The following is a 27855-nucleotide window of genomic DNA, read 5'->3' as shown; positions in this document are numbered from 1 at the left end:
AAGTTTCAAATTTTAAAAAATAAATATTAAAATTTTCAAAATATTCAAAATAAAAGAAGGTTACTTTAGTCATTTTCTTTTTTGGTGCTATTTTTGTGACAAAAACTTTAAAATGACAATTTGAGAGATTTGCCCATTATATTCCATAACATTACAAAAAAGTTAAAACAAAAATGACCCCAGTGAGTAATGAGACACAGAGAAGAAAGAGATATCAACACCCAACAACAAATTCTTAGAGATGAGCTCAGCCGCTGAATATCTGTCTTTGATCGAAGTCCAAACAAAACCTTTATTTATGGTCTCTCCTAACTGTTTTTGTCTTCAGTCTCTCCCTCTTTAACTTCTTGCATTGCTTGGTTCTTGTGCGTCCACTTTTTTGTTTCTTTCAGTTCAAGTACAATCAAAGAAAATATTTTATCCTACAAAAAAGTGAAGATACATATATTGGGACGAAGGTCCAAATAAGAGAATACAACGAAGAACCTGTACTGTGTCTGTGTGTATACTTTGAACTGATACATAGCTCAAAACTAAAGAATGTGTTCCGAGTTTCAATTAGACAAACTTTTTGTCTGTACAGAGAAGAGACGACCACAAAAATAATACAAAGCTACGACAACATCATCAGTCCACGAGGCTTCTTCTTGCCGCATTTCAAATCTATATTGGGAGTGAGTCTAGGGATCGGCCACCTTGTTCCTAGTATTCAGGGCTGTACAGGCTTATCAGATGTTCTTCGTTCGTGCTCTTTCTTGACTCGTACCATCGTACTGATTCTGAAGATCCAAATACCAAATCTGCATTGCCTTCAATGCCACCAGAAGAAACTGTTATATGACTGACGGGCGTATTAATCAAGACGCTTATTTATTTTTATTTTTGTCTTACCTGAAGAAGAAGCTTGTTGTTCCTCTTCCCTGGTCCCATGAAGTATCATTGTGCCAGTGAGCACAGTGATGAATCCACATAACTCAGAGGCTACGCTAGCTGCGTCTTGCCCAGACCAGTCCTGTCAGAAGCAATTGACGCAATGTTTATAAACCGATTTTTGAAACATAATTGCTGTTGGTAGTTAAAAAACCAACCTTGAACATGATGGCACTAGCAACAATAGTGAGGGTTGTGAACATTACATAGTACACTGGAGAAACAATTGCTGCATTGAATGTGTCCAAAGCCTGCCAAAGAACAAGTCAGCACAGGTATAGTATAACTGATTGATGATCTACTGATGGCAATAACAAAATACACCTGTTCTATTCTTATCAAAGCTTACCTTGTTAAGATAAATCAATTGGGTAACGACACAGGTAACAGCAACCATGAGAAAAAGCCATGTCTGTGGATACCCAATCTGGCTCACTCCCTCCATCGTTAACTTTATAGCAATTCCAATAGCCTTTATGCTCATAACCTTTGTTTGAAAACATGGCAAAACTTACACACAAACAAACAAGAAAAAAAGAAAAAAAAAAAAGGAAATTTAGCTCAGAAGAAGCAAACTTACAGTGAGAGCACCCATTAAGGAACATATACCGATATAAACAAGAATGTTGGATTGGCCGCAGAGAGGCTCGAAGTGGAGAATCAAAGCAAGGACAATGGACATGGTTATGGCTACGTAAACTAGAAAAGCTGTGAAAAGAAAAAAAAAGAATATCTCAGATAAAACAAACTGCAGAGAAGGCATAATGCAATAGAGAGAAAGTTACCAGGCTGAGTAGCGAGATTCCAAATCTCTTGGACGGAGTTAGGAGTCTGCTCCTTAGGTGCGTGAATAACAATAACAACAGAGCCGACGATGCAAGAAACACACCCAAGAACCCCCATTTTCTTAAGCTTTTCTTTTAACAAGAAATGTGCCAGAATAGCACTAAGGAATAAGCAGAAAAAGAAAGAGAGTGTTAGTCAGAGAAAAACACACACAAAAAGAAAGAAGTAAAGAGATAGATAGATAGAGAGACCTGATGATAATACTTAAAGCACCAAGGGGTGTGACGAGAACAGCTGGTGCGTATATGTAGGCGACAAAGTTTGCAGCTTCTCCAACAATCACTAAACACAATACATAATCTTTCTTTAAAACTAATAGAGAGAGATAAAAAAACAAAAAAAAACTCACTAGTGATCATGCCTGCCCACCAAAGAGGCTCTAACAAGTAAGTATAACCGCCATACCCTGCATCATCATCATCATCATCATCATCATGTGATTAGACTATAATTGGGATTAGGGGTGGGTGAGGGTAGTAAGTAATTTATTACCAGCACGGGTGCCATTAGCAGCAGCTCGCTTGAGACCTTTCTTCTTCAAGATGAAGCTGGAGCCAATGAAAACACTAGAGGCCACTGCTAGTATCAACCCCTTCCCATTGTCCGACTCCATCTTAATCAAAAATCTCTCTACCGAATCGGAAGAGAATTCTAGTCAAACAGAGCACCCCCGATGAGAATCAGTCGCGGCGGAGGTAACAAAACGAAATCGGGGATTTTGAATTGCTATTTGCTAACAAAAGAAAGAGTTAGGAGGATGGATTGATGGTTGGATGAAGAAAGAGGATCGCTCGCACGACGAAATTTCAAAAACATGAGAGAGAGAAGGAGGAGAAGGAGATCTGAGGCTGAGGGGTTCCCAACTATTTTTCCCTCTCGCCCAGATGACAGACAGACAGCTCACGAAACTTCGTCGCCTTCCCAGCCAGGGGACTTTGACTTAAACCGGTTCCGGTACGCTTTTTGTTACAATTTCGAGAGTTGCTGCTTTCACGTTCCCTTCGTTATACACACACACCCGCACTACTAGTTTCATTTGGGCTTCCTTTCGTATCATTGCACAACTAAAATTATGTAATTAAGTTTTTGTGTAATCAACAACTGCAGGATAAAACTTGTACACAATTGGATTAGTGTTACAGTATTGCGAAATGTAAATTATTATTTCAATATATTATAAGTTTTATTGAGATGATGCAGTAAATATTATTAAAAATATTTGTTTTTGTTACATTTAATGTTCATTTTTACGATACATTTTTAATCAGAATCCATTTTGAGAACTTTAGACAATTTAACATAAAAAATTAGTAAAAAAAATTTAAACAATTTGAAAGCATTTGTTTATATTTTTTAACTTGATTTTTTATGAATCTGCTACGCCTAGAACCGGCTCTGTTGATAATAGAATAATTTTTCATAATATTGTCATTTTGTCTCATATGCTAACCACTTCTTACCAAAACTTGTAAGCAATTACATTAATTAATTGCAACAAGAAAGGAGGCGCAGTACTGAGGAAGTGAGGAACCAGGTCCACTCATTTGCTCTTCAAACGTTTTTAGTCTTTGGTCTGCATGTCTTCCCGTATTGCAAACAAACAAAAAACAAAGACAAAGTAAGCAAATAGGCTGCTATTGGTTTACCAAAAATGTTCACGATATTTTTATACGATGAGATTTGGGTTTCAAAGTCTATTGGTTTTAATTACAAATTATACAGGCCCGTCTATTGAAGCCCAAAACTATTTGGCATACAATGGTTTTAATTCAACCTGGGAACTGGGAAGTGCATCGTGAATTACATTCGGACGAAAGAGGAAGAAGATGTCGGGTATGGGGGACGGGTACGTGGGCACGTCTCAAGACGGAGTGAGGATACGGCGGCTGCAGAAGCAAAGAGAGGCTGAGCGGCGTAAGATCCAGGAGCTGAAGAGCAAGACTGCTTCGGGCCAGGAGCAATCAGGTCTTCTCCAATTCGGCTCCAGCTCCTGCGAGGTTCCCTTTCTCTTCTTCTCCTCCTCCTAAGATCCACTGTAATTAGACTTTTTTCAGATTTCTAGATTGATTCTGTGGTTTGATCCCTTCTTGGAACTTGTGAATTGAGAGCTTCCGGCAATATTTAGGGTTTTGCATGATTACAACTCTCAACTTCTCGTGATGATTTAGAAAATTAGGTCAAACGAATTTCCACTGATTGGGAACTGAATCCAAAATGTTTTCTTGATTCTTTCTTTAGATTCTTGACACTGCTTTCAAGAAGGAGACAGTCGGTTTAGTCACCAGAGAGGAATATGTTGAGAAGGTAATGAATGCCTTTCTTCTGTGACTCTCCTTCTTCACTTAGCTTTCACTTTGAACACTCATCTTGATTGTGGTGTTGATTGGATCCGTAGAGGGTTAATATTCGTAATAAGTTCGAGGAAGAAGAGAAGGAGAAATTGCTCAAGCTACTCCAAGAGTGAGTTTGCTTTCTACCCTTCATTCTTTTTTTTTTAAATGAGATGATCAAGCTTCATCGACTTTGTTTCTACTCAGGGAAGAGGAGCTTCAACAGCAGAAGCGTAGTAAGAAGAGAAAGTTGAAGGGAAGCTCTCGCTTATCTTTTGCTGAAGATCTTGAAGATGGCAGTGATGATGATGATGATGCAGAAAACAGTAAGTGTGAATTGTCGTGTTGTTAGGATACTTGCTCTCGTTATTAAATTAAAACCATGCTAGAGAGACATTAGTTCTATAATTGTAGTTTTGGAGTTTTAATTTGGTTATTGGAGCTTTTGAGTTGCAACTTACTTGCTGGCACATGAATTTAAGTTCTCATATTATCTTGTCTTCTTTATTTTTTATATTTGGTAACTTGTATCATCTATGCAGAGAGTTCTGGAAACTTACGCTACGGAAAACTTGGCAAGGACCCCTCAGTGGAAACCAATTTTCTGCCTGACAGGTGATCTCCCTTGTTTACATCTATTTCATTGTCTGTTTTTTTCAGCAAGTCTTAACTTAAGCTGTGGTGTTCTGAGGTTGTTATTTCAGTGAGCGAGAGGCGGAGGAACAAGCTGAACGTGAAAGGCTAAAGAAGCAGTGGACTCGTGAACAAGAGCAGATTAAAAGTTGTCCCATTTTTCAGTTGCTTCTAGTTTTCAGTAGTAACGCTTTTATTCAAGAAAGATTATCTAACAAGTATTGTCTTTTTCCAGACGAGCCTCTTCAAATTACTTATAGTTACTGGGATGGGACCGGGCATAGACGAGTTATCCAGGCAAGCACAGGCTACACCTCTGTCTTGGTGTTTGAGCTTATTAGGTCTTATTCTTTACCACTATGATTATATCCTTTGACAGGTCCGAAAGGGTGACCCAATTGGGAATTTTCTAAGGGCTGTTCAGCAGCAGCTTGCCCCTGACTTCAGGGAGATTAGGACGGCATCAGTTGAGAATTTGCTATATGTAAAGGAAGATCTTATAATCCCACATGTGAGAACCCTTTAACACTAATCAAGTTATTTTCACTCGACTGTCTAGAACTTGAAGATAACATGAGAGGGGATGTTGTATTTTGGTGTTTATTTGCAAATGCAGCAACACAGTTTCTACGAGCTGATCATTAACAAAGCTAGGGGGAAGAGTGGCCCGGTAATGCCTTGTTGACAATGTTTTCTAAATTCTTGTGAAGTTTTATATAGAAAATCGCAGCTGAGACTGATCATGCAATGTGGTTCTGAACAACAGCTGTTTCACTTTGATGTGCATGAAGACGTGAGAACAATTGCTGATGCAACGATCGAGAAAGACGAGGTACGCATGTTTCACCCTTATTTGTAGTTAACTAGTTTGTATCGGAGAAGAAAGTAATTTGATAAGTAAAAAATGTGTGCTTGGTTGTGGTGGGAAGTCGCATGCGGGGAAAGTGGTGGAGAGGCATTGGTACGAGAAGAACAAGCATATCTTCCCTGCTTCCAGATGGGAGGTAAACTACTACCTTTTCTTAGCTGATAATAATAGTGTCTTGTAGAATGTCAAACTCTTGATCTGATTTCGAGTAATCTTATTTTTGTTTGTTTTGTTTCCTTAAATAATTGGTGCAGATATACGACCCGACAAAGAAGTGGGAACGGTACACAGTTCATGGGGATTAATTGATTTGTGGAGCAGAACATGTTTTATCGATGGGATCATCACTTGGTTTACATGGAATCTTTTTGACATGATCTATCAGATTTGGTGTACTAGTAGTGGAATGTTGATGGAATTTGTTTAATGAATTTTTATTCTTCTTTATTGTCAACCAATTCCTCTATGATACATACCCCAATTCCACTTTCTCATAATTTCTATTTTCTTTAATAGTACTCTGTTAGTTTGTTATTTTTTTCATTTTTTTTGGGCTGGAAAGATCTTACGATTAAAATGCGAACAAAGAATGTACAAGGAGCTAATCTGATTGTGAATCCAGATGTATAAAATAAAAAAGCTTATAATAATAAATGGTCACAAAACCAAATGAGAAACAAGAAAGAACGCTGTCGTTTTCCGAGTTTCAATGGTAAGTGTGTTTTTTCTCGAATGAGCTAGTAGCATAAATAGCATCGGAGGAGAACAGAACACACATCTGCACTATTCTCTTTGCATTTTGTGTTCGTTGACCCGATAACAAAAAAGGCATCGAAGATGAATGTTAGGGTTTTGTTCCTGGCTCTCCTTCTCCTTGCATCTCCGCTGCTTCAAGGTCTCTCTCTCTTGTAGATCTAGATCTGTTTTGATTAATCGCGTCTACCATAACGGATTTGTATTTCATATATTGATTTGTGGTTCGGATCTGGATCTGATCCTGTCTTCGTAGAATGTTACGTTCCTAGAGTAATAATAGATTCTTATATAGTGTCTTCTTCGTGCATGTCTGTCGTTCGTTGATAACAGGAAACTAAATGCAATTTGTGTTATGCATTCTAAGCTCCTTTTTTTTTGAAATGCAACAGAAACTCGATAGATCCATTGATTTTTATCTTCTCCATTTCGTTTCCACAGTTGCTAGATGTCAAGTAGATGCCGAGGATCATTCCAGTATCGTTGACGATGTTGTGGGAGAACACAGCGATTCTGGTGCTGAGGAAGATGATCAGGATTTGGATAATATCAACTTGACCTCTGCTCCAGGGGTTGAGACTGTCTCTGTTTTCCCCAAAAACAGTGCCAAAGGTTACCAATCATTTCTTCTTCTATCCATTGTTAATTTTAATGATTTCGTTAAGGTTTTCTTCTTGATTCTTTCCCTGCAGTGGTTCCAGCTGGAGAAGAGACTGAGCTCCTTGTTGCTATCAAGAACGATGGTATACCGATTCTCTTTCGTTTTTTTTTTCTGTTGCCTGTAATAATCTTGTAAATTGACTGTGTGTGTGTGTGTGTGACATAACAGGCAAATCTCACGTAGGTGTGATGGGGATTAGGGCCAGCGTCCATCTTCCTTATGATCATAAGCTGTTGGTTCAGAATCTCACCATGATGGTAACTTCCTTTTCCTCTTTAAAACACACACATTTCTAGGATTTGGTGTTTTTTTTTTAAAAAAATTGTATAATATGGGGGTTTCTGTCTTTTTGAGATTGGATGCATGCTTTGCTTCTATTTATAAAAATCCCAAAGGGAGAACCAATGAACGAATTTTAAATTACTCGTTTTCATATTGATTTGGGTTTTTGGTCCTTGTCAGTAGAAATGTAGCCATAGCAACCGCACGTATATTTTCCAAAACCAGTTGTGTAATTTATTTGTTTTGATATTATCTGTTAAAACCGTTTTCTGATGGTCTCATACTCATTTGCAGAGATACAACAATGCGTCCATCCCAACTTCTGTTCAAGCAACATTCCCTTACATCTTTGCAGTCAGCCAGTACCTGCAGGTAAACCACACACAATAAACAATACATTCTACAAACAACAACTCTAATTAACAAAAACTTTTAATCCGTGTTGCTGTAATCTTGCACAGCCTGGAGCATTTGATCTGGTGGGTTATATCATCTACGACGTGGAGGGGAAGCCATACCAGAGCGTCTTCTACAATGGAACCATTGAGGTAGTTGAATCTGGAGGTCTTCTCAGCGGTGAGTCTGTCTTCCTTATAACACTTGGAATTGCTCTCCTCCTCCTCCTCGGTCTATGGGCATACAGCCAAGTCCAGCGTCTCACTAAGGTAACACAAAACCATCATCCATCCTATTCTTAATCTGTCTTGAAACATTTCAAATGGTGTTACAATCCTATTTTGTGGAATTATTCATTTGAAAGTTAATGACATTTATTTGACAATCTCCTCTTTTTTACTTTACCAGAAAACCAAAAAGGTGTCAAAGGTGGAAGTAGGAACCAGGTCTACCGACGCATCAATGGACGAATGGCTCGAGGTTCTCATCTTTCTCTCTCTCTTTCTACGCTTGTTTCTTCTTCGTTGTGACTGAAGTGTGTGTGTTGTGCCTTCAGGGAACTCATTTGGCTAAGACATTGTCTGGTAAATCAAAGAGCAAGAAGAACTAAGAAAGAGCGCAGTGTTTAGAGACTCGGCTTTTAGCGTTTTGAAAGAGTTTACGAGTTTTAAAGTTGAGAGTCTTGAGGAACTTTAGGGTTTATAAACGTTACTTTCCTTTTTTTTTTGTTCATGCATTTTGTAACTTTTTAGACAATCTTTATCACTCTTTCTTGTCATACTTTATTCTCCTCTTCAAACAACCTTTAACTTCTCATTGATTTACATCTCCATTTTCTGTTAATCTGCAATTAGATTAAAAAAAATGGATTAGCAGGGTCTAAAAATTGGTTCGAATTTGGCCTTAGACCAATGCAATTTTTAAAACTAACCATGAACCAGAGGACTACTTACAAATCTTATTGTTTCATAGTCGTGATTTATCACTAATACTTGACAACAATAACCGAGGCTTGTGTTCACTTAAGTGTGGAGAAACACGAGTTAATTTTAAAGATTATATAGTAAAGAAACACTCGAATTGAGCTTTACTCCAAGTAAACAGTGTGATAACTTTAATATAAAGTTACAAGAGAGAGATCTTTAATCAAAGACCCTTTTTCTCACTGTTGCAGAGCCAAACTCTCTTCAAAAACCATACCTCATGAAACAACTTTTGTTTTCGATTTATTAGTTCATGAACAAAGAAGAAGACAACCAAAACAACAAGAAGCTCGCCAAACACCTCCCTTTTATTTCTCATCTCATCTTGTTCAAATCCGTGACCAAATCAAGCGGCAACTTTCTTGGACGTGACAGAGTTCACAATGGTCGCAAACTCAGGCCCCTAGAGCCAGCCACACATCAAAGGTAGGTTATATAAGTTACGTTATGTTCATCAACCAGCTGCAATATTCACAAGTAAACTATACTAACCTTCAAGGAGGCACCACCGACGAGAAATCCATCAATGTCTTTTTCTTTAGCAAGCTCTGCACAGTTGCCTCCGTTGACAGAACCTGTACAATTGAGAAAGTAAATTAATAATAATAATCAAAACAAAAATGTTTCGATTTTGACATGGACAAAAACAAAACTAAACAAACCTCCGTATATGATTCTTGTTTTGGAAGCAACTTCTTCAGAGACATTCTTCTTAAGCCAATCACGGACAGCTACATGGACTTCCTGTGCTTGCTGAGGAGATGCAACTTTACCAGTTCCAATTGCCCATACTGGCTCGTATGCAACCACTACCTTGTCCCAGCTAGGCACAGCATCTGAAAACACATAAATAAAAAAATGAAACATTATTTAATAGTAGTAACAAAAAAAAAGGGAAATAGGAGGTGTGTGTAATACCAGCAAAGGCTTTTAATTGGTCGAAGCAGACATCAAAGGTCTTGCCTGCTTCCCTCTCTTCTAGCTTCTCCCCGATACAAGCTATTACTCCCAGACCCTCACTCAACGCGTAAGCAGCTTTCTTCCCAATAAACTATGTTTGTATTTGACAAAACAGATCAAAACCATCTTTTTAAGCAAAAACTCACTAGTTCTAGTTTTAATTTTAAGTATATAAATTCACTGACCTCATCTTTTTCACCGATGACATGTCTCCTTTCGGAATGCCCAAGAATGACCCACTTGCATCCAATGTCTTTGAGCTGTTCCACGCTGTTATATGGGTGAAACGTGTGAGATGTTACATAGAATTTTAATATTTATATAAACAGAAAATAATATATTCTGTCTGTAAACCTGATTTCACCGGTGAAGGCACCACCTTTCCCAACCCAAGAGTTCTGACCGGATATCTCAATACGGTCTGTCAAGGAGGATTTGACTTGGTCGATGTACACAAAGGGAGGCGACACAACAACATCTACAACACATCATTAAAGAAACAAATGGTCAGCATGAGGATGGTAGTTTGACTTTCATTTTCAAAATGAGAAAAAAAAGGAAGCAATGTCCCAATTTAAATACATAAGAGCAGAAACTCTCTCTCACCTACATCAGCTTCCAAGGATGCACTGTTGAGGTCGGAGACAAGCTTGGCGATGGAGTCTTTAGTCCCGTTCTATAAACACATTCCACAAAAGATTGCATGAGATATATATATAACAGACAGAAGAGAAGAAAGAAAATGAGTATGTAAGAAGGTGATTCTGAGTCCTTTGGACATTGCCACTTACACATTTCCAGTTTCCTCCAACGAAAAACTGCAACATAAGAGAGAGACCAAGTAAGTGTTAAGACACTATTTTAAACTAAAAAATATGAAAGTACAGTAAAAAATATCCTAAATCCAGATCGTAGCATTGAACACGTTTTTATCAGCAAACTAAAACCAGACAGGAACCACTTTCGTTCCAAGTTCTAAACCATTAAAACATTACTAGCATTTCAACACACCTTGCCGGATCCGGCCATGGCGACGACACCTCTTGGCGACCGGTTCGAGGAGGAAAGGAGACGGATTGAGGAGTTAACGCGGTTACAGAAGGAGTGGTGGGAGAAGGAGACGGCGGCGTCGAGCTTGGGACAAGTGCGGCGGAGGCCGGAGAAAGAAGGGGCAGAGGGCTGAGTGCCACAGGATATTTGGGCAGTGAGAGAGGAAGCCATAGAGACAGAGAGAGAGAAGGTGGTCTTAGACTTGGCGTGTAGTGAGACAGTGGATAAAAAAGGCGAAAGAGACTGTGACTCTCTCGAAGTCTCTCAAACTAAAAGGTGAAGGAATAAGTGCGGAGATAGAAGGCGATGAGGGTTGGTGTGGCTCTCCTGAGTTGCTGTCTCAAAGGGTACTTTTGTCTTTTTTTCATTCACGAGTTTCGTATCAAACTCACACGCGTCCAAAGACATCTGCCTCTCACGCGCTTTTTTAGTCCAGAAGCTGACTGACGGTTCGGTTCGGTTTGATGCATCATTTTTTTATCCAAATGTTTTTAAGAAAAAATTAATTAGATCTTATAGTATTTTAGTGGTGACATTGTGTATGAATATCATGCACAAATCAAGGAACAAATCATGATATTTTATAACACTTAACTTTATTTTACAAAATCGAAAAAACTCTCGTCAGTTGGGTGGGCTTATTTACATTTTACTCCATCCACTGACGTTAATCAGACGGTACCACGTGTAAACAAAAGAGAAGAAGAGATCGGATAACCCAACTCACGAGATCCTCAACCTCGTAGTAAGTTGTAGTATGTGATAAACCAAACAAAAGAATAAAATTCTGAAAATCATTTTTTATATTGCACTAAAATAAACGACAAAAACATAAAAAGAAAAGAAAAAAGAACTACACTTAAATCAACCAAACCACATCTCCAAGAAACTTGACTGATACTGAAGCAAAACAAGCAACAGAACTATAATCGCCGCCACTCCCCACGGCGAGCTTCCACCTTCGTCCCCGGCGTTGGGACTCCCGTACGTCTGACGACGGTTCGAAAACATCCCTAGAAACGCGTCTGGATTCTCCACGGTGGATAACCACCTAACCAAGACTATGAGAAGGAGAGGGATCAAGAGAAGAGCAAGATTCATCTGCTCTCCCGCGGATTCTGCTGCATCTTCGAAGCTCCAGTACCATGATGTCATTAGGAACACCGAAGCCACGGCTAGGATTAAAAGGACCGGGTACGGTAGAGGCGAAAGCGAGAATGAATCCAAGATGGACGGTCCTGATCTGCTGTCTCCATACGCCATGATTATTTTTGATGATGATTACGATGAGAGAAACTCTTCTTCTTTCTTTCTATCTCTTGCTTTTATGTGCCGATGCAAACTTGTAGAAACCACCCTTTAGGTTAGAAATATTATCTACTATGTATGTGACCGACAGATGAAGCTTTAACTGAATAGTAAGTATTAAAGTTATTTTTAAAAATATATGCTTCCACTCCCTAGCAACGATCGAGTTTTATATTTTCTCAAACGTAAAAGATAATAGTAACTTTAACGTGTATACAGATAATTGGTCACTCGAATTAGATATGAGTTTTTATTTATGTTGGCTTTTCTCTTTTGTGATGGGCTCCTCCTACTACACCTATCCAATTGTTGGTGGAGCGTCATAATCTCATTTCCTTATTTTCTTTTGCTTTAATTGTTATCATTAATCACCTCTTCAATAAGCAACTCCCAAAATTCAAAGATGACAGAAAAAATGACTTACGATCTTTTAACCAAAGCTACACGAAATTCAAAAGATGACGAATATGATTTGACCTAACCACCTAAGTTCTTACTGTTAATCAATATAAAAAAAAATCCACAAACTAGCATAATTACACTCGTGTAATTTCAACATCATTAATTAATTATGAAGAAATCGAGCGCCGTTGTTCAATTTTAATTCTTTTGCTATTCCTATCATTTCATATAAAATATGTACCAGAAATTTTACTGTTCAATTCCTTTGATTTTTTTCCTCGGAATAACATTGCTTGGTTTCAAAATCAAAAACACATATAACCAAGATCACACAAACATAAGCTATGTTAATTTTTTATTTATAAAATCAATACAATTAAAAGAGGATCATTCACTTAATGAAAATTATAGTTTCTCAAAAATACCCTTATTTTTACAAAGGATGAATAAAATTCATTAATGGCATTTAAGTCTTTTGGTTTTGGGCCTACATGTACATTTAAATAGATCTATAAATAATGGGCCTATATATATTTAAAAGATATACTAACTTTAAATATAATATATGTATAAATATATTACAAACTATAAATAAATTAGCAAACATGAAAATATCATTTTCTTAAATATACATATCAATATTCAAAACAGATCATTTGAATATTATACATTTTTTCAATACAAACCAAAATCCTATATCCTACACCATATATCATATACATATTTGAATATCATTTTTCCATTTATAATGTCATTTTATACATAATATTGATATGACAATTACGAGTGTTCAAGAAAATTTTAAAAACTATATTAAAATTAATTTTTAAATCTAAAATAAAAACACAAACTTATAATAGGTTATTAATGACGAAAATAAACTAATATTGTCATATCAATAAGTTTTTTGTATTATCATTTTTTTATTTGGATAACATAATAAAATTTTATCAAATTCTAAGGAATCACTAATTTATGTAATATTAATAAATATATGAGTAATTTAATCAATTTTTTTAAAAAATTACTATTAGATATTTTGTAATCGGATCAATGGTATCAGATTGCAGGTTAATAGTGAGTTTTTGGATTTTTACCTGGTTATATCAGATTTTTAATTAACGAATTTTTCATTAAATCCGAACCGGATTATATACAATGTATCGGGTCTATAGGTCCAACCATGAATCTAGGTCAGATATGAAAACAAATCTTAAAACTCAAACATTATTATAGAATAACTACCATATTTCGAAAAAATACCATATTTTGAAGAGAAAAAAATGATAAAACCCTAAAAACTCAATTGTTATGGTTCGAAACAAAAATAATTGTAATTTGCAAATCAGTTTTCGATTAATAAATGAAAAACAAACAAACCCGCGCTTTCTAAGCGCGGGTCAAAATCTAGTTGAATATTATAGCCGATCACGTTCGTCAAATTTAACACACAAAAGTCTGATCACGCCACATATCCTTCACGTTAACATCGACAATACCTACAAAACGAAATTATTGATTTACAAAAACGTAAACGCAACGACACTAACCGCGTTCAAAACTAGATAGCTAGTAGTAGCAAACGCATTTCCAGCGCCCGCATGGACAGTAGTAGACGGATCGCTTCGCCGTTTCAAGGCAAGAGAAACATCGCAGGGCAAAGAGTAGAGCCAATGGAACCGCAGCTAGGAGGAGCCAGCTCAGCATATCTTCGCCTGAGGAGAGGGAAACCTCAAATTTTACGGCGGAGGAAAGCGCCAAGAGGACGAGCGCCACCGTGATCATGACTATTACCGGCAACGGCGACGTGGATACTCCGCACCGTCCGCAACAGCACCCGTGGTAATGCATATCGCCCACTGTTTTTTTTTTCGATTTTAGTTTGTTTAGTGGTTAGTGATTTATGGAATGCTTTTCATTACATGGAAGATGATAAAAAACAAAGAGGGAGAGAGATAATGGTTTGTTAGGTATAGTAATTGAAATTATTGTGGTCCATGCTGCACTGTTTTGGAAAACCATTAGTAGTACTAGTGGGTAGTAAAGGGATTCCATATGTTCATTTACATGTGTAAGATGTGAATAAGCTGGGTCATTTGTCTAATTTTCTAGAGATATATGATCGATAATTATACACATCTAGAATTTTTTGTATTTTTGGTTTGGTTTTCATCTAATTAAGCTACCGTCCCACAAAAACATGTAGGTAAACTTAAACGCATTTCCACATTACATAAAAAGAGAGTCATAAATGAAAAAGATTAACAAGTAACTATATTCTAATAATTTAATTTTTTTTACGCTGATTAATTAATAACTTGTGAAGATGAATTTTCAATCCACAATTGTTCATTGGGAAGCAAAGATTAGTCAGATCGAGTTGGATTTCACATATTGTGGATTTGGATGTGAAATGTGAGTGATTGGTGGTTAAGACATGAAAACAATAAGGAAGCTTATCTCAGTGGCCTACAACGAAAAAGACACTCAGTCCACGTTGCTCCACTCATCTCGTATACAATAGACTTATGTGTCCTCCTGCCTAATGTATGATTTTCTAGGAATTCAGATCGATCTGATCTTTTATAGTATAATTTTTGTAATCTAATCGAATACGGTTTATCCAAGGAGAAAAATAAAATGTGCATAATTCTGACAACAAAAGAGGTCAAAGAATTAGTTAACCCATCTCTTCCACCATAGAAGTCATTTTGACATTTTTTGCACACGACTTATTAAAAACTTTGTTTACATCTCTATATATACGAGTCAATTTTTTTGAATATTTTAGTTAAATATTTTAAACCACAATATATATTGAAATAAAATGATACTCTGCAACAAAAAAAAAACAATAAACTAAACTGTTTAAAATATATGTAAGCTAATATAACATAAATGTTTAGTATTGTAATAATAAGCTATTTTTGCCTATATAGAAAAAGTCCAAATAAAATCTGGTAAATCAAGAATTTTTGTGCCATAACTAGGTTTTGATGGAATTATTTTTAGTTACTATTTTTTTTTTATATAATCTATGTATTTTACGTCTTACACATAACTTATGTTTACATATATATATATATATATTATTCATTTTAACTATTTTTGTCCTAGGTGGATTCAGTTATATAAAAAATGAATATTATAAATGACTAGAAAAAAAAATGCAGAGGAATCAAATTATAAGAATGAAAAGTAAAATTATTCCTTATCAATTTTAGTGAGGAACAAATTTGTTATATATTTTTATAGAATAAAATGAATGAGAATGAACGAAAAGGAAAAAAATATTTCTTATAAATGGTAAAAACAATTAGAAATAACAAAAAATGCATTATTCTCTTTCATTCTTTGGTCACCAGTTAGACCCAATGTTTTTTTTCCATCACTCATTGATCAAAGTTTGTTTTGAATTTTATAACAGAAATAAATTGATATGTTTGTTTAAATCATCTTGTATTTATAAAATATTTTATATGGGTAATGGAATAAACTGAAAAAATTGAATAAAACATCAATATAATTCGTTTCATTGTATGACATTATATATCAATACATATAAAATAAATACCCACGAGAAATGAAGATTGTAGACATATGTGTTATTTTATTATTCCTTATGTATAAAATCAATGAATAATAATTAATGTGTTATGAACTTAGTACAAATATGAAGCGGTCCACGGAAAATACAAAAGAATATTGATATGTAATGATCCATGATTTTGTTCACCAAACTTTAAAACCAATGACATTTCTCGTAATTAACATAACAGAAAACTTATTTTATTTTAATAAGATAGATATGTCTGTAAATGTTTGCTGTCAAAAAAAAAAAAAAAAAAAAAAAGATAGATATGTCATAGAAATAATTATAATATAAATACAAATAAATTATTATACTAATAATAAGAGAAAAAGATCAAAATAGCACTAAATCAAGTTTTTGTTCCCAAACTAGCACTCAAAGCCAAAAGTCACAAAAATAGCACTCAAGGGGTGGGGTATAGAGTTTAGAATTTAGGGTTTAGGGTTTAGAGTTTAGGTTTTAGGGTTTAGAGTTGAGAAGTGAGGTTTTGGGATAAGATTTCAAATTTTAAAAAATAAAAAAATTTAAATTTTTCAAAAGATAAAATGCTATTTTGGTCATTTTAGTTTTTGAGTGCTATTTTTGTGATATAAACTTAGAAATGTGCTATTTTGGAGATTTGCCCTAATAATAAATCAAAATAGTAATCAAATATAATTCTGATGACATTTTTATATATTTTATATTTTCTTTTTTTGAATGACAAAAAAAATATTGTCAAACCATAGGTGATTAGAGTAGTTTAGTGGCCTATGGGGTTTTTAATTGGGTGACTCAGCCCATCCAAGCCTGACTATCATTTTCGTGTGTCACTTTGTTAAGACTTCCTGCGTCACTTTACCCAGAAAGCTACCGAAAGAAGAAGAAGAACAAGAAGAAGGAATCGACTATCGAGCATGAGGACGACCAAGTCTCCGATCCACGCCGTGTCGACATGGGTGAGGAGACAGCCTCCAAAGGTAAAAGTTTTCCTTGCAGTTGCGTCGGGCATAACGGCTCTTGTTCTGCTGAAGTTCATCGTTCACGATCACGACAATCTTTTCGTCGCAGCCGAATCTGTTCATTCCATTGGAATCTCTCTTCTTATCTATAAACTCACCAAGGAAAAGACTTGTGCTGGTACTTTGCTTTGACTTGTTTCTTTTTTATTATATTACCAACTCCAGTTCACGGCTTTGAAGTTGAGATTCAAATAACTTTGTCGGTTCTTAGGATACACTTGTTTTACTTCAGCCTGATAATTTTAATCTCCGTGTGAATATAATAAAAAAAACATAGCAGGAGTTTGTAATTGCTAATTTAGTTGGATCAGCATATCCTCATTACAGATTAGGATGAATCGTTTAATTATGGTTTAGGATTAGTAATTATTGAGCTTTGTTTGTTGTGTCTCCTTCTTTTTGCAGGATTATCATTGAAATCACAGGAGCTAACAGCTACATTTCTAGCTGTGAGGCTTTACTGCAGCTTGGTTATGGAATACGACATACATACCATTCTTGACTTGGCTACTTTGGCTGCGACACTATGGGTTATTTTTATGATCCGTTTTAAGTTAAAAGCTAGTTACATGGTGGACAAAGACACCCTTCCTCTTTATTATGTCGTAAGTGTGTCTATATGGTATTCTTTTCAGCATCGTTAACAATGTTTTATCTTCCTTCTTTGGTTCCTTGCTGGCTACTCAGGTTTGATTATATATATATATATATATTGCCTTTAAAAAAAGTCACATTAAAAATATTTTTTTTCTTTTACAGCTTGTGCCCTGTGCTGTGTTAGCTGTGTTGATCCATCCATCAACTTCACATAATATATTGAATAGAATATCCTGGGCATTCTGTGTCTACCTGGAAGCTGTTTCAGTACTGCCACAGCTGAGAGTGATGCAGAACACCAAGGTATGTCAATTTTTATGAAGATCAAGTTGAGAAGTAAAAACACAATTGTAAGTAGTCCTGCATATGTTTTGGATCATTCAGATTGTGGAACCCTTCACGGCTCACTATGTTTTTGCACTAGGAGTAGCGAGATTCCTTAGCTGTGCGCACTGGGTCTTACAGGTAAGTTCTGAACTTTGAAAGATAGAGAGAGAGAGAGTAAAAGTTGACTTGTGTTTTTTTTATTCTGTCGCATAACAGTTAGTGGACACCCGGGGACACCTGCTAGTAGCACTGGGATACGGACTATGGCCATCGATGTTCTTAATCTCAGAAGTCGTGCAAACATTCATCTTGGCAGACTTCTGTTACTACTACGTTAAAAGGTAGTCTCCTCCGTTTTGCATCATCTGCAAAGCCTATTTGAGTCATTTTGTTTTGATATTTCTTGTGCAGTGTTTTCGGAGGCCAGCTTGTTCTCCGGCTCCCCTCTGGAGTTGTGTAAAAAAAAAAAACAATAAGATACCTTTGATGACACGTTTGCTACTCAGAAGGCATTGGATCTCTCAGCTGAGCAGGCTAAGTTTGCGCAATGAGAAAATTTGGGGTTCATCATGGACAGTCCCTCTTGGATATTACTGACATGGATTTTTTCACAAGATTGGTGCTTAGTGTTCCACATACTTTTTATACAATATATACATATTTTGTCAACTATATATCTGATAAGTTACCGCAGAATTATCTATTCTGCATCATTAAGTTTGGAAAAATTTAAATTTTGATCATACACATATTTTAAAAGTTCAATTAGACACGCACTTTCAACTTCTTGCACACTTTGGTATGAGTAAGAAAAACTCAATATATCCTCAACTAAACTTAAAACCAATTAGAGGTCGACCAATTAATCTCTACCATTACTTCTCTTTTTCCTCTCTCGAAACTTACATAAACTTTCCCTCGAAATCTAATTTAAAAGTTGAGAGATTTTGGAGAGGAGGTGCCAGAGCAGGTGGTGATTGAGTTTAGACTTGATTTTGTTATTATTGGATAAAGAGGAAGCCATGGAAGCTAAAATCATAGCAAGAACCAAAACTTACAAAGACTGGAAATTTTAAAACGAGAATGAAAACCCTCATTAATAACAAGATTAGCGAAGAATGAATCACAATCAAACCTCATCCATGAAACACCATCCAGGCAATACCCATAAAGCGAGTGGGGGTACTTGTCATCATCCGGAAGTGCTATTCTCGCTAGGTGATTTGGTTTGGGTAGGGTAGTACTGACAAAGATATTCTTCCTGCACATAATATAACAAGCTACAGTTGCGAAAGATTGGACACGTTAAGGTATTGGAACGCATAAATGACAACGTCTATCGCCTCGAGCTACCTGATCATATTAAGGCGGCCAACGTGTTGAATGTGAAGTTTCTTTCCAAGTTTTATGGTGATAACGACGATCAAGATTCAGAGGCGAATCTTCTTCTAGGGGGCTGATCCAACACATCCTCTACGTCCGCCTCTGCTTTCACGTTTTGTCACTAGGCAAGGCGGAAGACTACTTTTAATTATTAGTTGGGCTTTTATTTATGGTATGGGGTTTTACTAATACTATTAGGATTGTGTAATAGATATTAAGGTTTTCTTTCTTCAAACGTGTATTTAAAGAGATAAGTCGTCTTGTACAGAGGACCACCTTTTATTGAAAATTAGTCAGAGCTTTGAAGTTCTCATCTCCCTTGTTTTCGGTTATTTGCTTGAATAAGTGAAACACAAAGAAGCAAGTCGATGTTGGGGGATTCAGCGAACGTCAACTTGAAGCTTGAGGCTGCGCCATGGACTCTCAAATGAATTACTTGATCACAAAATATAGGGATTGGATTTTTCCTTTTGTCAGTAGCTACATAGGGAATGAACTGGTGCAATATAGGTTCTACAGTTAATCAGTTAGAGTGTGTGGCAGTGTGGGAACGGTTTAATCTAAATCATAATAATCTTTATGACAGTGTTCAAATTCCATTCAACATAATATTAAGAAAGTAAAATCGCATCTTTTTTTGTACGGGACCGACCCTGAGCTAAAGCATGTGAAGCTAGGGCTTTATGCGCCAAATCTCTCTATATATTAATTGAGAAGTCATTTTAGTGACTTATGCTGTGCTAGCGTGTCGTTCATAGGTGAAGTTTCAAGAAATTGTTATAATTTGATTGGTTGATAATTTTTATTAAAAATTTATTTTAATCAAATCTAAAAATAAAAGGAAACTCTATAACCAATTAATACAAGTTACCAAAACGCATGAGTAATATTATAAATAATAATTTATGGTAACTAATTGTATAATTATAGAAAAAATATATAATGGTTGTATATTCTTATATAAAGATTTAGATGTGTATACAAGGCATTATTAGAAATTTTATGTTTTTTAAAACCACACGAGATTTATAAATTATTTATAAAGATTTTGAAACTATTTAAAAACATTTTTAACTCTGGCCTACAAAATCATTTTATTAGAGTTTCCAAATCATTTATGAGACTTTTTATCAAATCTATTTATATAAATCTTGAGCACATCTAGTTTAGATGCAAAATGGTAAATGCTTCTAGATCTAATTATAATTTTATAAATGTATATTTATAATGATTTATAAATCATATAGAATTATTTCACACTTATTATCTTATCTATTAATATATAATTAATTTAAGCGACTTATGGTTATTATGTTTTAACAAAATAAATCATATAAAATTATAACATATTATTTATATATTAAATATAATTTATTTAAGTGATTTTTTGTTACATATACGTTCATAAGTGAAATCTTACAATTTCAATAGTTGATATTTTAGATTTTTTTTTCAGTGCTAAAATAAAAATTAGTTTATCTGCGAATTTTAGATTTAAATACTGTTTAATATCTTCTAAAAATATATACTAAAATTTTTGATTATCAAACTATTAAATGCTAAAATTTTAAAAATTTTAATTATTATTCAATAATTATAACATTATAAACATAACATGTATTTTTTTGTATAATATTGTCATCCGTCACCTAGTACATTAATAATTTAAAAGCATCAAAAATCAACAGTATCACATTAGTGTCAAAGGTCTTCTGTGGGGGCACCAATTATTTATTTTACTAGGCCGGACCTGCTTCTGCATAACTTCTTTTTTTTCTGGTAAACGATTTATTTTCACACCATAAGTATCATATAGTAGCAGTTTCATACAGTCTTTCAACTTCGACCTAGTTCCACATATTATAAGAATTAAAAATTATTTCTCCCCAGTCAGAAAGATCGAAACTCATATACCCATAAATGAAAGTTTGACTTTGTTTAAATGGTTTGAACGTAAACTGATACCAAGTTAGTATGTTTTAGACTGAATTTAAAACCCGGCCCAACCTGAGATCCAAATACAAATCTGACCCAACTTCCCAATCAGAATTTGGTAAATTTTTAAAATCAGATTGTATCGATTCAATTAGGTTAGCCATTGGTTAAGTTTCAAATTTTTGAATAGTAAACCAATCTAAATCGGATTGTGTGGATTTTAGTTCATACTTAATACATTACAGAGATACGGGTTTTGATCTTTTGGATTAGGGAAAAATAGGTTTTAATACTTCTAATATGTGGATTTAGGTCGAGGATGAAAGATTGTGTGGAACCATTACTATATGATACTTTTGGGGTGGAAATAGGTCGTTCACCCTCTTTTTAGGTTTATTCTTCTATAAATGTCTATTTTTTACTTTTATCAATAAATTTCACATTTCATCAAAAAAAGAATAGAATATTTAGCTTGTTGATAAAGTTTTATTTGTATCTGACCATTCAGTAGTATGATTTCTTAAACTTGATATTAAGGGAAATAACTTGAAACAAAGTGAAATTTATGTTTTCTTCTCAATAATTAAAATCATTTAAACAGAATATAATTAAAATTATCAAAATTTTGATCCGAGTGCTTTACAAAACAACGATACACCAATTAATGTCGTTGTTACCCTTAATGAATATTTAGTTTTGATGATTTATTATTAAAATAATGAATGAATAATATTCTACCAAAATTATGTTAACATCAATATTATTATATAATATTGATAGATAAAATTTACCATATTCTGGTATACTGAATCATTATCTGAATGATTAATTTTTTTTAGTATTATACATAAATTATTAATAATATATAATATGTAAATTAAGTTACATATGCTATTATTGTATAGTATGTAATTTATCTTCATATTAAGCATGCTAATATATTTATGTTAAATTATAAATACATGCCCATTTTGTTGATTTTTGAAGAATAATACATTTACTAGGATAAGATCTGCGCATTGCTCATGATAAGTTTATATAAAAATTATTTTAAAAATATTATACGGAAAAATAAATTTATATTCTTGATTGAATTAATATTTTGGTCTTTAAACAAGTTTTTTTTTTATCTTTTTGTTAATTACATAATTTGTTTACTGATGAGCTTGTCCCATTTTTAAAAACAAATTAGGTCAAAAATCACTTACTTCATTTAGAAAATGTTTATGATTTAAAATAATTAAAGAGATACATACTTAGGTTAAGATCTGCACCTTTTGCAGAATAAATATTAAAGAGATACATACTTAGGTTAATAATTATGTAATAAACTGGCGTATGCACATAAATCAAACTAACACTCTTATTTATTCACAATCATTTTAAGGTAAATAAATCAAAACAATCAATCTTATCTATTGTATATGATATATAATTAAATTTAAATGATATTAACATATATATATTACAGTTTTAATATGGATTAAATGAAGTTTTTACTCATATGATTTTATGATTATTTGCATATTTGTGTAAAAAAAGTTTACACCAACGAATTTTTTTTAATGTGGGATAATTTCAATAATTTGTAATCATTTAAAAAACAATGAATATTTCAAAATTAAAATATGAACTTTTCAATATATGTTCAATGCAAATATCAAAATATAAGTATACATTTTCATACGATGTATAATTTAATTTAAACGATATATATATATATATATATATATGTATATATAAACATAAAAACCTATTAAAATAAAATTATTTCTTCGTATGGTCTTATAATCATTGTATCTTATTATAGAAAAAAAAATTAAACTTTGATCATAAAAGTTTATGTGAGACTTTTAACAGTTTTAGTAATTTATACTCGTTTCAAAAAATTCAAAATACAACATATACAAAAAAAATCTAAATTTTTATTATATGATTAATGTAATTATGTAATTTATTTTAATAATAGAGAACTAGAAAGTGATAAAAAGTATACAAATTGTTATCAAATCTTTTTTGTTTAAAATCATTAATTGCTATATGTATATTTTAATCACATTAGGTAATTCTGTAGGTTTTATTTAAGGAAAGCCTGCGAAACAATAAAGATTTGATATATGCGACCAACTATAGCCTGCGAAATATTATTTTGCTAGAGAGTATAATTTTTAGACTATAGTTTATATAAAGTGCTCTAGAATTCTTTGAAATAAGATTTAGAAGGCATACACAAGTGCCACATAAGATGAAGTTTTTTTTTTTAACTTTTACAAAATTCAGGTTATAACTTTTTAAAAGATCTTTAATTAATATATATGGAATTAATAAATATCAGTATTTTGTTGATTTTTGAAGAATAATTCATTTATTAATAAATATTAGTAACACCTTTATGTCTGTACTAACTATAACCGGCAAAATACCTAGTAAAAAATAAATACCAAAGTGAAGTTTTTTTTTAGATTTCCTTAATTGAATTCATCAATTCACATTGATTACTTTTCGGTGTCCAATCAAGCATCACATGTAAGTGCCAAGCACTCTTAAGTGTAATTTTGAAGGCTCATGGATTATGGCACGGGTCCGGTTTTTGGAGTGGCCGTGGATATATTGTGATCACGGACGATAAGATCCTGCCTTTAGGATTTAAAGGTCGAGAATATATTTATCGTTTGTATGGGTTACGAAATGTAAGATATTTGCTTCTTGGACTTGTAATCGTCTTGGCTCAGATTGTGCGGATTTGATTGCAATAGTTTCTAATTCGATGGAAGGTTACCTTTTCCATGTAAATTCATTGGTATCCTTTTACTTCTCCATAGATGATATTTTCCAAGAAATTTAACAATCTAGTTCTAGTGTGTTTGATGTAAACAAAAAAAAAAGCAAGGAATTTAGTATGTCTAAATAATGTGAACCGTATAATTCTCTCGAGGTGCCACTCTGTTTTTTTTAAATGATTAGTTCATGTTGTCATTTTCAGTTCAGCTATTTATCATCATCATCCAATTACATGCTCATATTAGCTGATTGTAACTTGCAATAGCAACTTACTATCTGCAGTTTCTTGTCTACAGACTCCACACAGGGTCCACGTTCTTTGCTAATTTTCTGTAACCCATGTGATGAAAAGACATTACATTCATTTAGTAATTTCCTCAACCCACACAAAAAAAGAAAGAATAGTTCCCTTTTTTTTGTCGACCAGAAAGAAGAGTTCTAAAAGTTGAGATTCAGGATCTATACAAACTCGAAGGAATAGTTCAGTTTGTAGCTTAAAAGTTTTTATGAACATATATGCTATGTTTTTTTCCCGAGCTTTGGAAAAGAAAGAAAACTGTCGATTATCTTTCACGTGTTGAAGAAAATAAATTTGGGGAGTCCTTACTCCCTATTATAAATAGACATGAATTTTGGAGGATAAGATGTCTGGATCAAAGATATAAATGTCCATTGAATAGACATGGTATGCCCCTTTCTCATCTTTAAAATGGAAAAGAGTCGTACGAAAACAGGACAGGTCTTAGAGTTTAGATTTATCTTTTTCACGTAATTGGAGAAAAAAAGATTTTTTTTTTAAAACATGAGAAAAATAAGATTAATTATGTATTTTCCATAAAAGAGGCAGACATGAATTTTGGGAGATGAGATGTGGTGGGGCAATTCAAAAAAAGTTTGAGAGCAACTATGTTTATTGTTCTTTCAAAGTTTGTGTCAGAAAAAGGAAATATTGTAGAGACAGGACAGCTCGATGAAAGATGCAAGACAAGAGTAACATGGAGTTCATGTGGTTATATTAGAGACTTGTCTTAGTCTTTTCTCAAGGCAATTGTCCTAACGAGTAACGACTCTTATTTTTTTTCATTTTCAATTCAACATATATGTCACAAATCTCCTTCACAGAACATGCATTCAAGCTTTTGTCCTAATGACAAGGACGAGTTCTACAGAAAAGTCTCTCTCTCTCTCTCCCTCTATTGATTCGAAAGATCTAAATGAGGAAACAATCTTAATTACATGATTCAAGAGGAAAGGAAAGATGATGAATTATGAACAAAGCGACAAAGTTTACTGTTTTTTTAGCACTAAAAAACTAATGAGCTGTTGGTCCAGTGGTGAAAAAATGTCTCATAGGCACTATGCTACTCAGAATTCAATTCTCGTTGGAAAAGACTCTTTACATTGTTTGAGTTTCCGGCAAAAAAGTGAAACCACATTTTTCTACCAAAAATACCAATGTGTGGTTATAAGGTTTTGGATGAAGAATTGAAGACAAAGCCTTGGAGGCTTGGACTATTGTAGTTTAGCTCTACAGAACATGTGTTGTCATGGTAAAAAAATCATGAACTGAATTGAGGTGAGAAGTTTGAAGGCTGAAAGTAACATGCTAATGCGTGTTTGTTTGCTTTCTACTACCATAACTACAATTCAAAGGTTCCGGTTACATATTCTAAAATGAGTACGACGACTAACATGGTTAGTAACATAAAGCTATATATGATGGCCACAGACTTGGACAAGATTTAAAGAGGATCTTTGTGTTTAGTTTTTGATTTTGTCACGGTATGTTTCTTAGACTAGAATAGAACAGAGGCGAAACTACTCTTTCCCACTTTCATTTGAAACTACTCTATCCCACTTTCATTTTCCCCCTCTAATATACTAAAATAGAGATTGCTATTTTTTTTTCTATTTATAAAGTAAAAAATAACATTTCTTATATTTTACTATATATTTAGATATTGGTAGTTTAGAAAGAATATATTGGAGTAAACTTCACCTCTAGTATATAGTTTTTTTATTTATTTTAGAGCTAAAATTAACAAATACATTGAAGATTGTTTTAGAGTTTGTTTGCATCGGAGCACAAAAACTACCTTTACCATCTAGCTCATGTAATTGCATGCTCTGGACATTCAACTATGCACGTAACAAAAGAGGTGCAAGTAATATAAGGAGCTAATAACTTAACAAAAAGATATAAAAGCTAATAAGTACATAATTCGTACTTTTAGTACATACAATATACACATATTCTTACTTAATAATGAAATATACTTTACAAATGATAGTTTTCATATTTATAACTTAAGAAAAAATAGAAGAGAGAAGAGTGGAGGGACCAAAAGTAGTTGATTTAATATATACACACAATTATGAATTTTTAAAAGTTAGGATGATATCATTTACTCTAATAATAAATGGGTTTGTTGAAATTTAATTCACATTCAAAGGGGGTTTCTTTGTCAACTAAAAACACATTTAATGGATTAATTCACACTCTTAAGTTTTATTTTTCAAATTTCTTTTTGGTTGTTCGACAATATATCTATTATTTGAATAATCAAATTTTTTTCTTTAATGTGTGATGAAATATGATATTATAATCTATGAAAAATAGTACATATTAATCTATAGCCAATAATTCTATTTCTTATGAGAATTTACGTCTGACTGCACCACATTAATTAATCCTATAAAATTAACGTATGACAGTATTCTTTACACCATATCGAAAATAATATATCTAATATTTGAATTTTATTTTTAAAATATTTTACTTTGAATATTTTACTCTGAATATTTTACGACAAAATTAGAGTTTTTCAGTAAATCCACAACAGATAACTTACCACAAAACACACATACATGGTCTAAAACATGTTTGCAACTTTGCATCCATTCATAAAAATGAATTCAGGAGTGGTTGAGTTTACGACATTACCCTAAATTGTTTCTATCGAACACTACTACTAATACTAGACGAATCCAACCAAATTGACCATATGTCTAATATTTTTGAATAATAAATAATTTGACAATTTGTGTAATTAAGAAACCACATCCCCATCCTCATTCTCAGCCATAAATAACTCTTTCACCATCTCTCCGTCATTTAAACCCCAGCGTCTTTCTTCCTCAAGAACTTATAACTAACAATGGTGGCAAAGAGATCTCCAAAGCTAACACAAACCGCAATGCTGAAGCAAATCCTCAAGAGATGTTCGAGCTTGGCCAAGAATCAATGCTACGACGAGGATGGTCTGCCTGTAGACGTACCAAAGGGTCATTTCGTGGTCTACGTAGGGGAAAAGCGGAGCCGTTACATTGTACCCATATCCTTCTTGACTCATCCTAAGTTCAAGAGCTTGCTTCAACAGGCAGAGGAAGAGTTCGGATTCAAGCACGACATGGGACTCACTATTCCTTGTGAGGAAGTTGTGTTCCGCTCTCTAACATCCATGATCAGATGAGAAAAAGAGCGCCGCTCTATATATATATTAATGTTTTTCGCTACCTTTGGGCTTTGGATGAATAATGTATTCAAAGGGTTTTTTTCCAAACTAGAATGACCCTTTTTACGTGGATTATATGTAAAACCTGGGTTTTAGTTTGTTAATTCTTAAAGTCTAGCCCCTAAGTTTGTCTTATCGTTCAATAGGTTTTAATTAGTTTTTTTTTGCAAGCTATAATAATTTAAATGATGGCTTGCCTAATAAGAACTAATCCATATTATTTATGGTTTATAATCTGTTCAATGTAATAAAAATATCGATCAATTCTCTTTCCACCTCGAAGGAAATGTTTGATCAAATGATTAAATCTGTATTGTATGTA

The 27855-nt window shown here is 33.7% G+C and overlaps 8 protein-coding genes across 9 annotated transcripts; 4 read left to right on the top strand and 4 right to left on the bottom strand.

Annotated features, from left to right (window-relative positions):
* Window positions 1–398: 398 nt before the first annotated feature.
* On the bottom strand, window positions 399–2795 carry LOC106368806 (probable magnesium transporter NIPA6). 2 transcript variants are annotated; one of them, XM_022691356.2, is made up of 9 exons: window positions 2269–2795; window positions 2126–2182; window positions 1968–2058; window positions 1716–1876; window positions 1511–1638; window positions 1280–1417; window positions 1089–1181; window positions 892–1012; window positions 399–800 (listed from the first exon to the last, which is right to left on the bottom strand). In XM_022691356.2, the coding sequence occupies exons 1-9, from the start codon at window positions 2387–2389 to the stop codon at window positions 703–705; spliced, it is 1008 nt and encodes a 335-aa protein (XP_022547077.1). In that variant the 5' UTR covers window positions 2390–2795; the 3' UTR covers window positions 399–702. The 2 variants fall into 2 exon arrangements, with proteins under 2 accessions (XP_022547077.1, XP_022547076.1); XM_022691355.2 differs by having other exon boundaries at window positions 399–809; window positions 2269–2787.
* Window positions 2796–3523: 728 nt separating this feature from the next.
* Window positions 3524–6125, top strand: LOC106368807 (protein XAP5 CIRCADIAN TIMEKEEPER). The gene is made up of 12 exons (XM_013808857.3): window positions 3524–3773; window positions 4015–4080; window positions 4172–4236; window positions 4314–4432; window positions 4649–4721; window positions 4811–4887; window positions 4975–5036; window positions 5119–5250; window positions 5356–5409; window positions 5506–5571; window positions 5669–5743; window positions 5862–6125. The coding sequence occupies exons 1-12, from the start codon at window positions 3603–3605 to the stop codon at window positions 5910–5912; spliced, it is 1011 nt and encodes a 336-aa protein (XP_013664311.2). The 5' UTR covers window positions 3524–3602; the 3' UTR covers window positions 5913–6125.
* A 134-nt stretch (window positions 6126–6259) lies between these two features.
* Window positions 6260–8517, top strand: LOC106368809 (translocon-associated protein subunit alpha-like). Its single transcript, XM_013808859.3, has 8 exons — window positions 6260–6502; window positions 6802–6972; window positions 7053–7103; window positions 7190–7278; window positions 7598–7675; window positions 7765–7968; window positions 8108–8179; window positions 8256–8517. Exons 1-8 carry the CDS (start codon window positions 6445–6447, stop codon window positions 8307–8309), a joined length of 777 nt encoding a protein of 258 aa, XP_013664313.2. The 5' UTR covers window positions 6260–6444; the 3' UTR covers window positions 8310–8517.
* A 265-nt stretch (window positions 8518–8782) lies between these two features.
* LOC106368808 (triosephosphate isomerase, chloroplastic) lies at window positions 8783–11038 on the bottom strand. The gene is made up of 9 exons (XM_013808858.3): window positions 10654–11038; window positions 10434–10460; window positions 10249–10318; window positions 9997–10120; window positions 9828–9912; window positions 9601–9733; window positions 9345–9518; window positions 9175–9257; window positions 8783–9085 (listed from the first exon to the last, which is right to left on the bottom strand). The coding sequence occupies exons 1-9, from the start codon at window positions 10861–10863 to the stop codon at window positions 9029–9031; spliced, it is 963 nt and encodes a 320-aa protein (XP_013664312.2). The 5' UTR covers window positions 10864–11038; the 3' UTR covers window positions 8783–9028.
* A 434-nt stretch (window positions 11039–11472) lies between these two features.
* BNAA09G43370D lies at window positions 11473–12165 on the bottom strand. Its single transcript, XM_013808860.3, has one exon. The coding sequence runs from the start codon at window positions 11953–11955 to the stop codon at window positions 11557–11559; it is 399 nt and encodes a 132-aa protein (XP_013664314.2). The 5' UTR covers window positions 11956–12165; the 3' UTR covers window positions 11473–11556.
* A 1655-nt stretch (window positions 12166–13820) lies between these two features.
* Window positions 13821–14348, bottom strand: BNAA09G43360D. The gene has a single exon (XM_013808861.3). It carries the CDS (start codon window positions 14251–14253, stop codon window positions 13972–13974), a length of 282 nt encoding a protein of 93 aa, XP_013664315.1. The 5' UTR covers window positions 14254–14348; the 3' UTR covers window positions 13821–13971.
* Window positions 14349–16722: 2374 nt separating this feature from the next.
* Window positions 16723–18662, top strand: LOC106368814 (ER lumen protein-retaining receptor erd-2.2). The gene is made up of 6 exons (XM_013808862.3): window positions 16723–17113; window positions 17401–17600; window positions 17755–17895; window positions 17977–18057; window positions 18136–18260; window positions 18331–18662. The coding sequence occupies exons 1-6, from the start codon at window positions 16891–16893 to the stop codon at window positions 18377–18379; spliced, it is 819 nt and encodes a 272-aa protein (XP_013664316.1). The 5' UTR covers window positions 16723–16890; the 3' UTR covers window positions 18380–18662.
* Window positions 18663–26997: 8335 nt separating this feature from the next.
* LOC106365233 (auxin-responsive protein SAUR50-like) lies at window positions 26998–27855 on the top strand. Its single transcript, XM_013804681.3, has one exon. It carries the CDS (start codon window positions 27177–27179, stop codon window positions 27489–27491), a length of 315 nt encoding a protein of 104 aa, XP_013660135.1. The 5' UTR covers window positions 26998–27176; the 3' UTR covers window positions 27492–27855.

The sequence above is a fragment of the Brassica napus genome, chromosome A9, assembly GCF_020379485.1.
Source record: "Brassica napus cultivar Da-Ae chromosome A9, Da-Ae, whole genome shotgun sequence".
Taxonomy (NCBI): Eukaryota; Viridiplantae; Streptophyta; class Magnoliopsida; order Brassicales; family Brassicaceae; genus Brassica; species Brassica napus.
Note: the sequence above shows the minus strand (reverse complement) of the source record. Positions and strands in the feature narration are given on the sequence as shown.

Bases quoted from the DNA above. Each gene is read 5' to 3' on its own strand.
- LOC106368806 (XM_022691355.2), bottom strand. From the start codon at position 2,389: ATGGAGTCGGACAATGGGAAGGGGTTGATACTAGCAGTGGCCTCTAGT. The intron at 2,183-2,268 runs GTAATAAATTAC...ATGATGATGCAG, and splicing joins TGCTAATGGCACCCGTGCTG to GGTATGGCGGTTATACTTAC. The intron at 1,418-1,510 runs GTAAGTTTGCTT...TTTCAAACAAAG, and splicing joins CCTTAATGGGTGCTCTCACT to GTTATGAGCATAAAGGCTAT.
- LOC106368807 (XM_013808857.3), top strand. From the start codon at position 3,603: ATGTCGGGTATGGGGGACGGGTACGTGGGCACGTCTCAAGACGGAGTG. The intron at 4,081-4,171 runs GTAATGAATGCC...TTGGATCCGTAG, and splicing joins GAGAGGAATATGTTGAGAAG to AGGGTTAATATTCGTAATAA. The intron at 4,237-4,313 runs GTGAGTTTGCTT...GTTTCTACTCAG, and splicing joins TTGCTCAAGCTACTCCAAGA to GGAAGAGGAGCTTCAACAGC.
- LOC106368809 (XM_013808859.3), top strand. From the start codon at position 6,445: ATGAATGTTAGGGTTTTGTTCCTGGCTCTCCTTCTCCTTGCATCTCCG. The intron at 6,973-7,052 runs GTTACCAATCAT...CTTTCCCTGCAG, and splicing joins CCCCAAAAACAGTGCCAAAG to TGGTTCCAGCTGGAGAAGAG. The intron at 7,969-8,107 runs GTAACACAAAAC...TTACTTTACCAG, and splicing joins AAGTCCAGCGTCTCACTAAG to AAAACCAAAAAGGTGTCAAA.
- LOC106368808 (XM_013808858.3), bottom strand. From the start codon at position 10,863: ATGGCTTCCTCTCTCACTGCCCAAATATCCTGTGGCACTCAGCCCTCT. The intron at 10,121-10,248 runs GTGAGAGAGAGT...GATGTGTTGTAG, and splicing joins ATCCTTGGAAGCTGATGTAG to ATGTTGTTGTGTCGCCTCCC. The intron at 9,734-9,827 runs GTCAGTGAATTT...ATACAAACATAG, and splicing joins TCATCGGTGAAAAAGATGAG to TTTATTGGGAAGAAAGCTGC.
- BNAA09G43370D (XM_013808860.3), bottom strand. From the start codon at position 11,955: ATGGCGTATGGAGACAGCAGATCAGGACCGTCCATCTTGGATTCATTC.
- BNAA09G43360D (XM_013808861.3), bottom strand. From the start codon at position 14,253: ATGCATTACCACGGGTGCTGTTGCGGACGGTGCGGAGTATCCACGTCG.
- LOC106368814 (XM_013808862.3), top strand. From the start codon at position 16,891: ATGAGGACGACCAAGTCTCCGATCCACGCCGTGTCGACATGGGTGAGG. The intron at 17,114-17,400 runs GTACTTTGCTTT...TTCTTTTTGCAG, and splicing joins CAAGGAAAAGACTTGTGCTG to GATTATCATTGAAATCACAG. The intron at 17,601-17,754 runs GTAAGTGTGTCT...TTTCTTTTACAG, and splicing joins CCCTTCCTCTTTATTATGTC to CTTGTGCCCTGTGCTGTGTT.
- LOC106365233 (XM_013804681.3), top strand. From the start codon at position 27,177: ATGGTGGCAAAGAGATCTCCAAAGCTAACACAAACCGCAATGCTGAAG.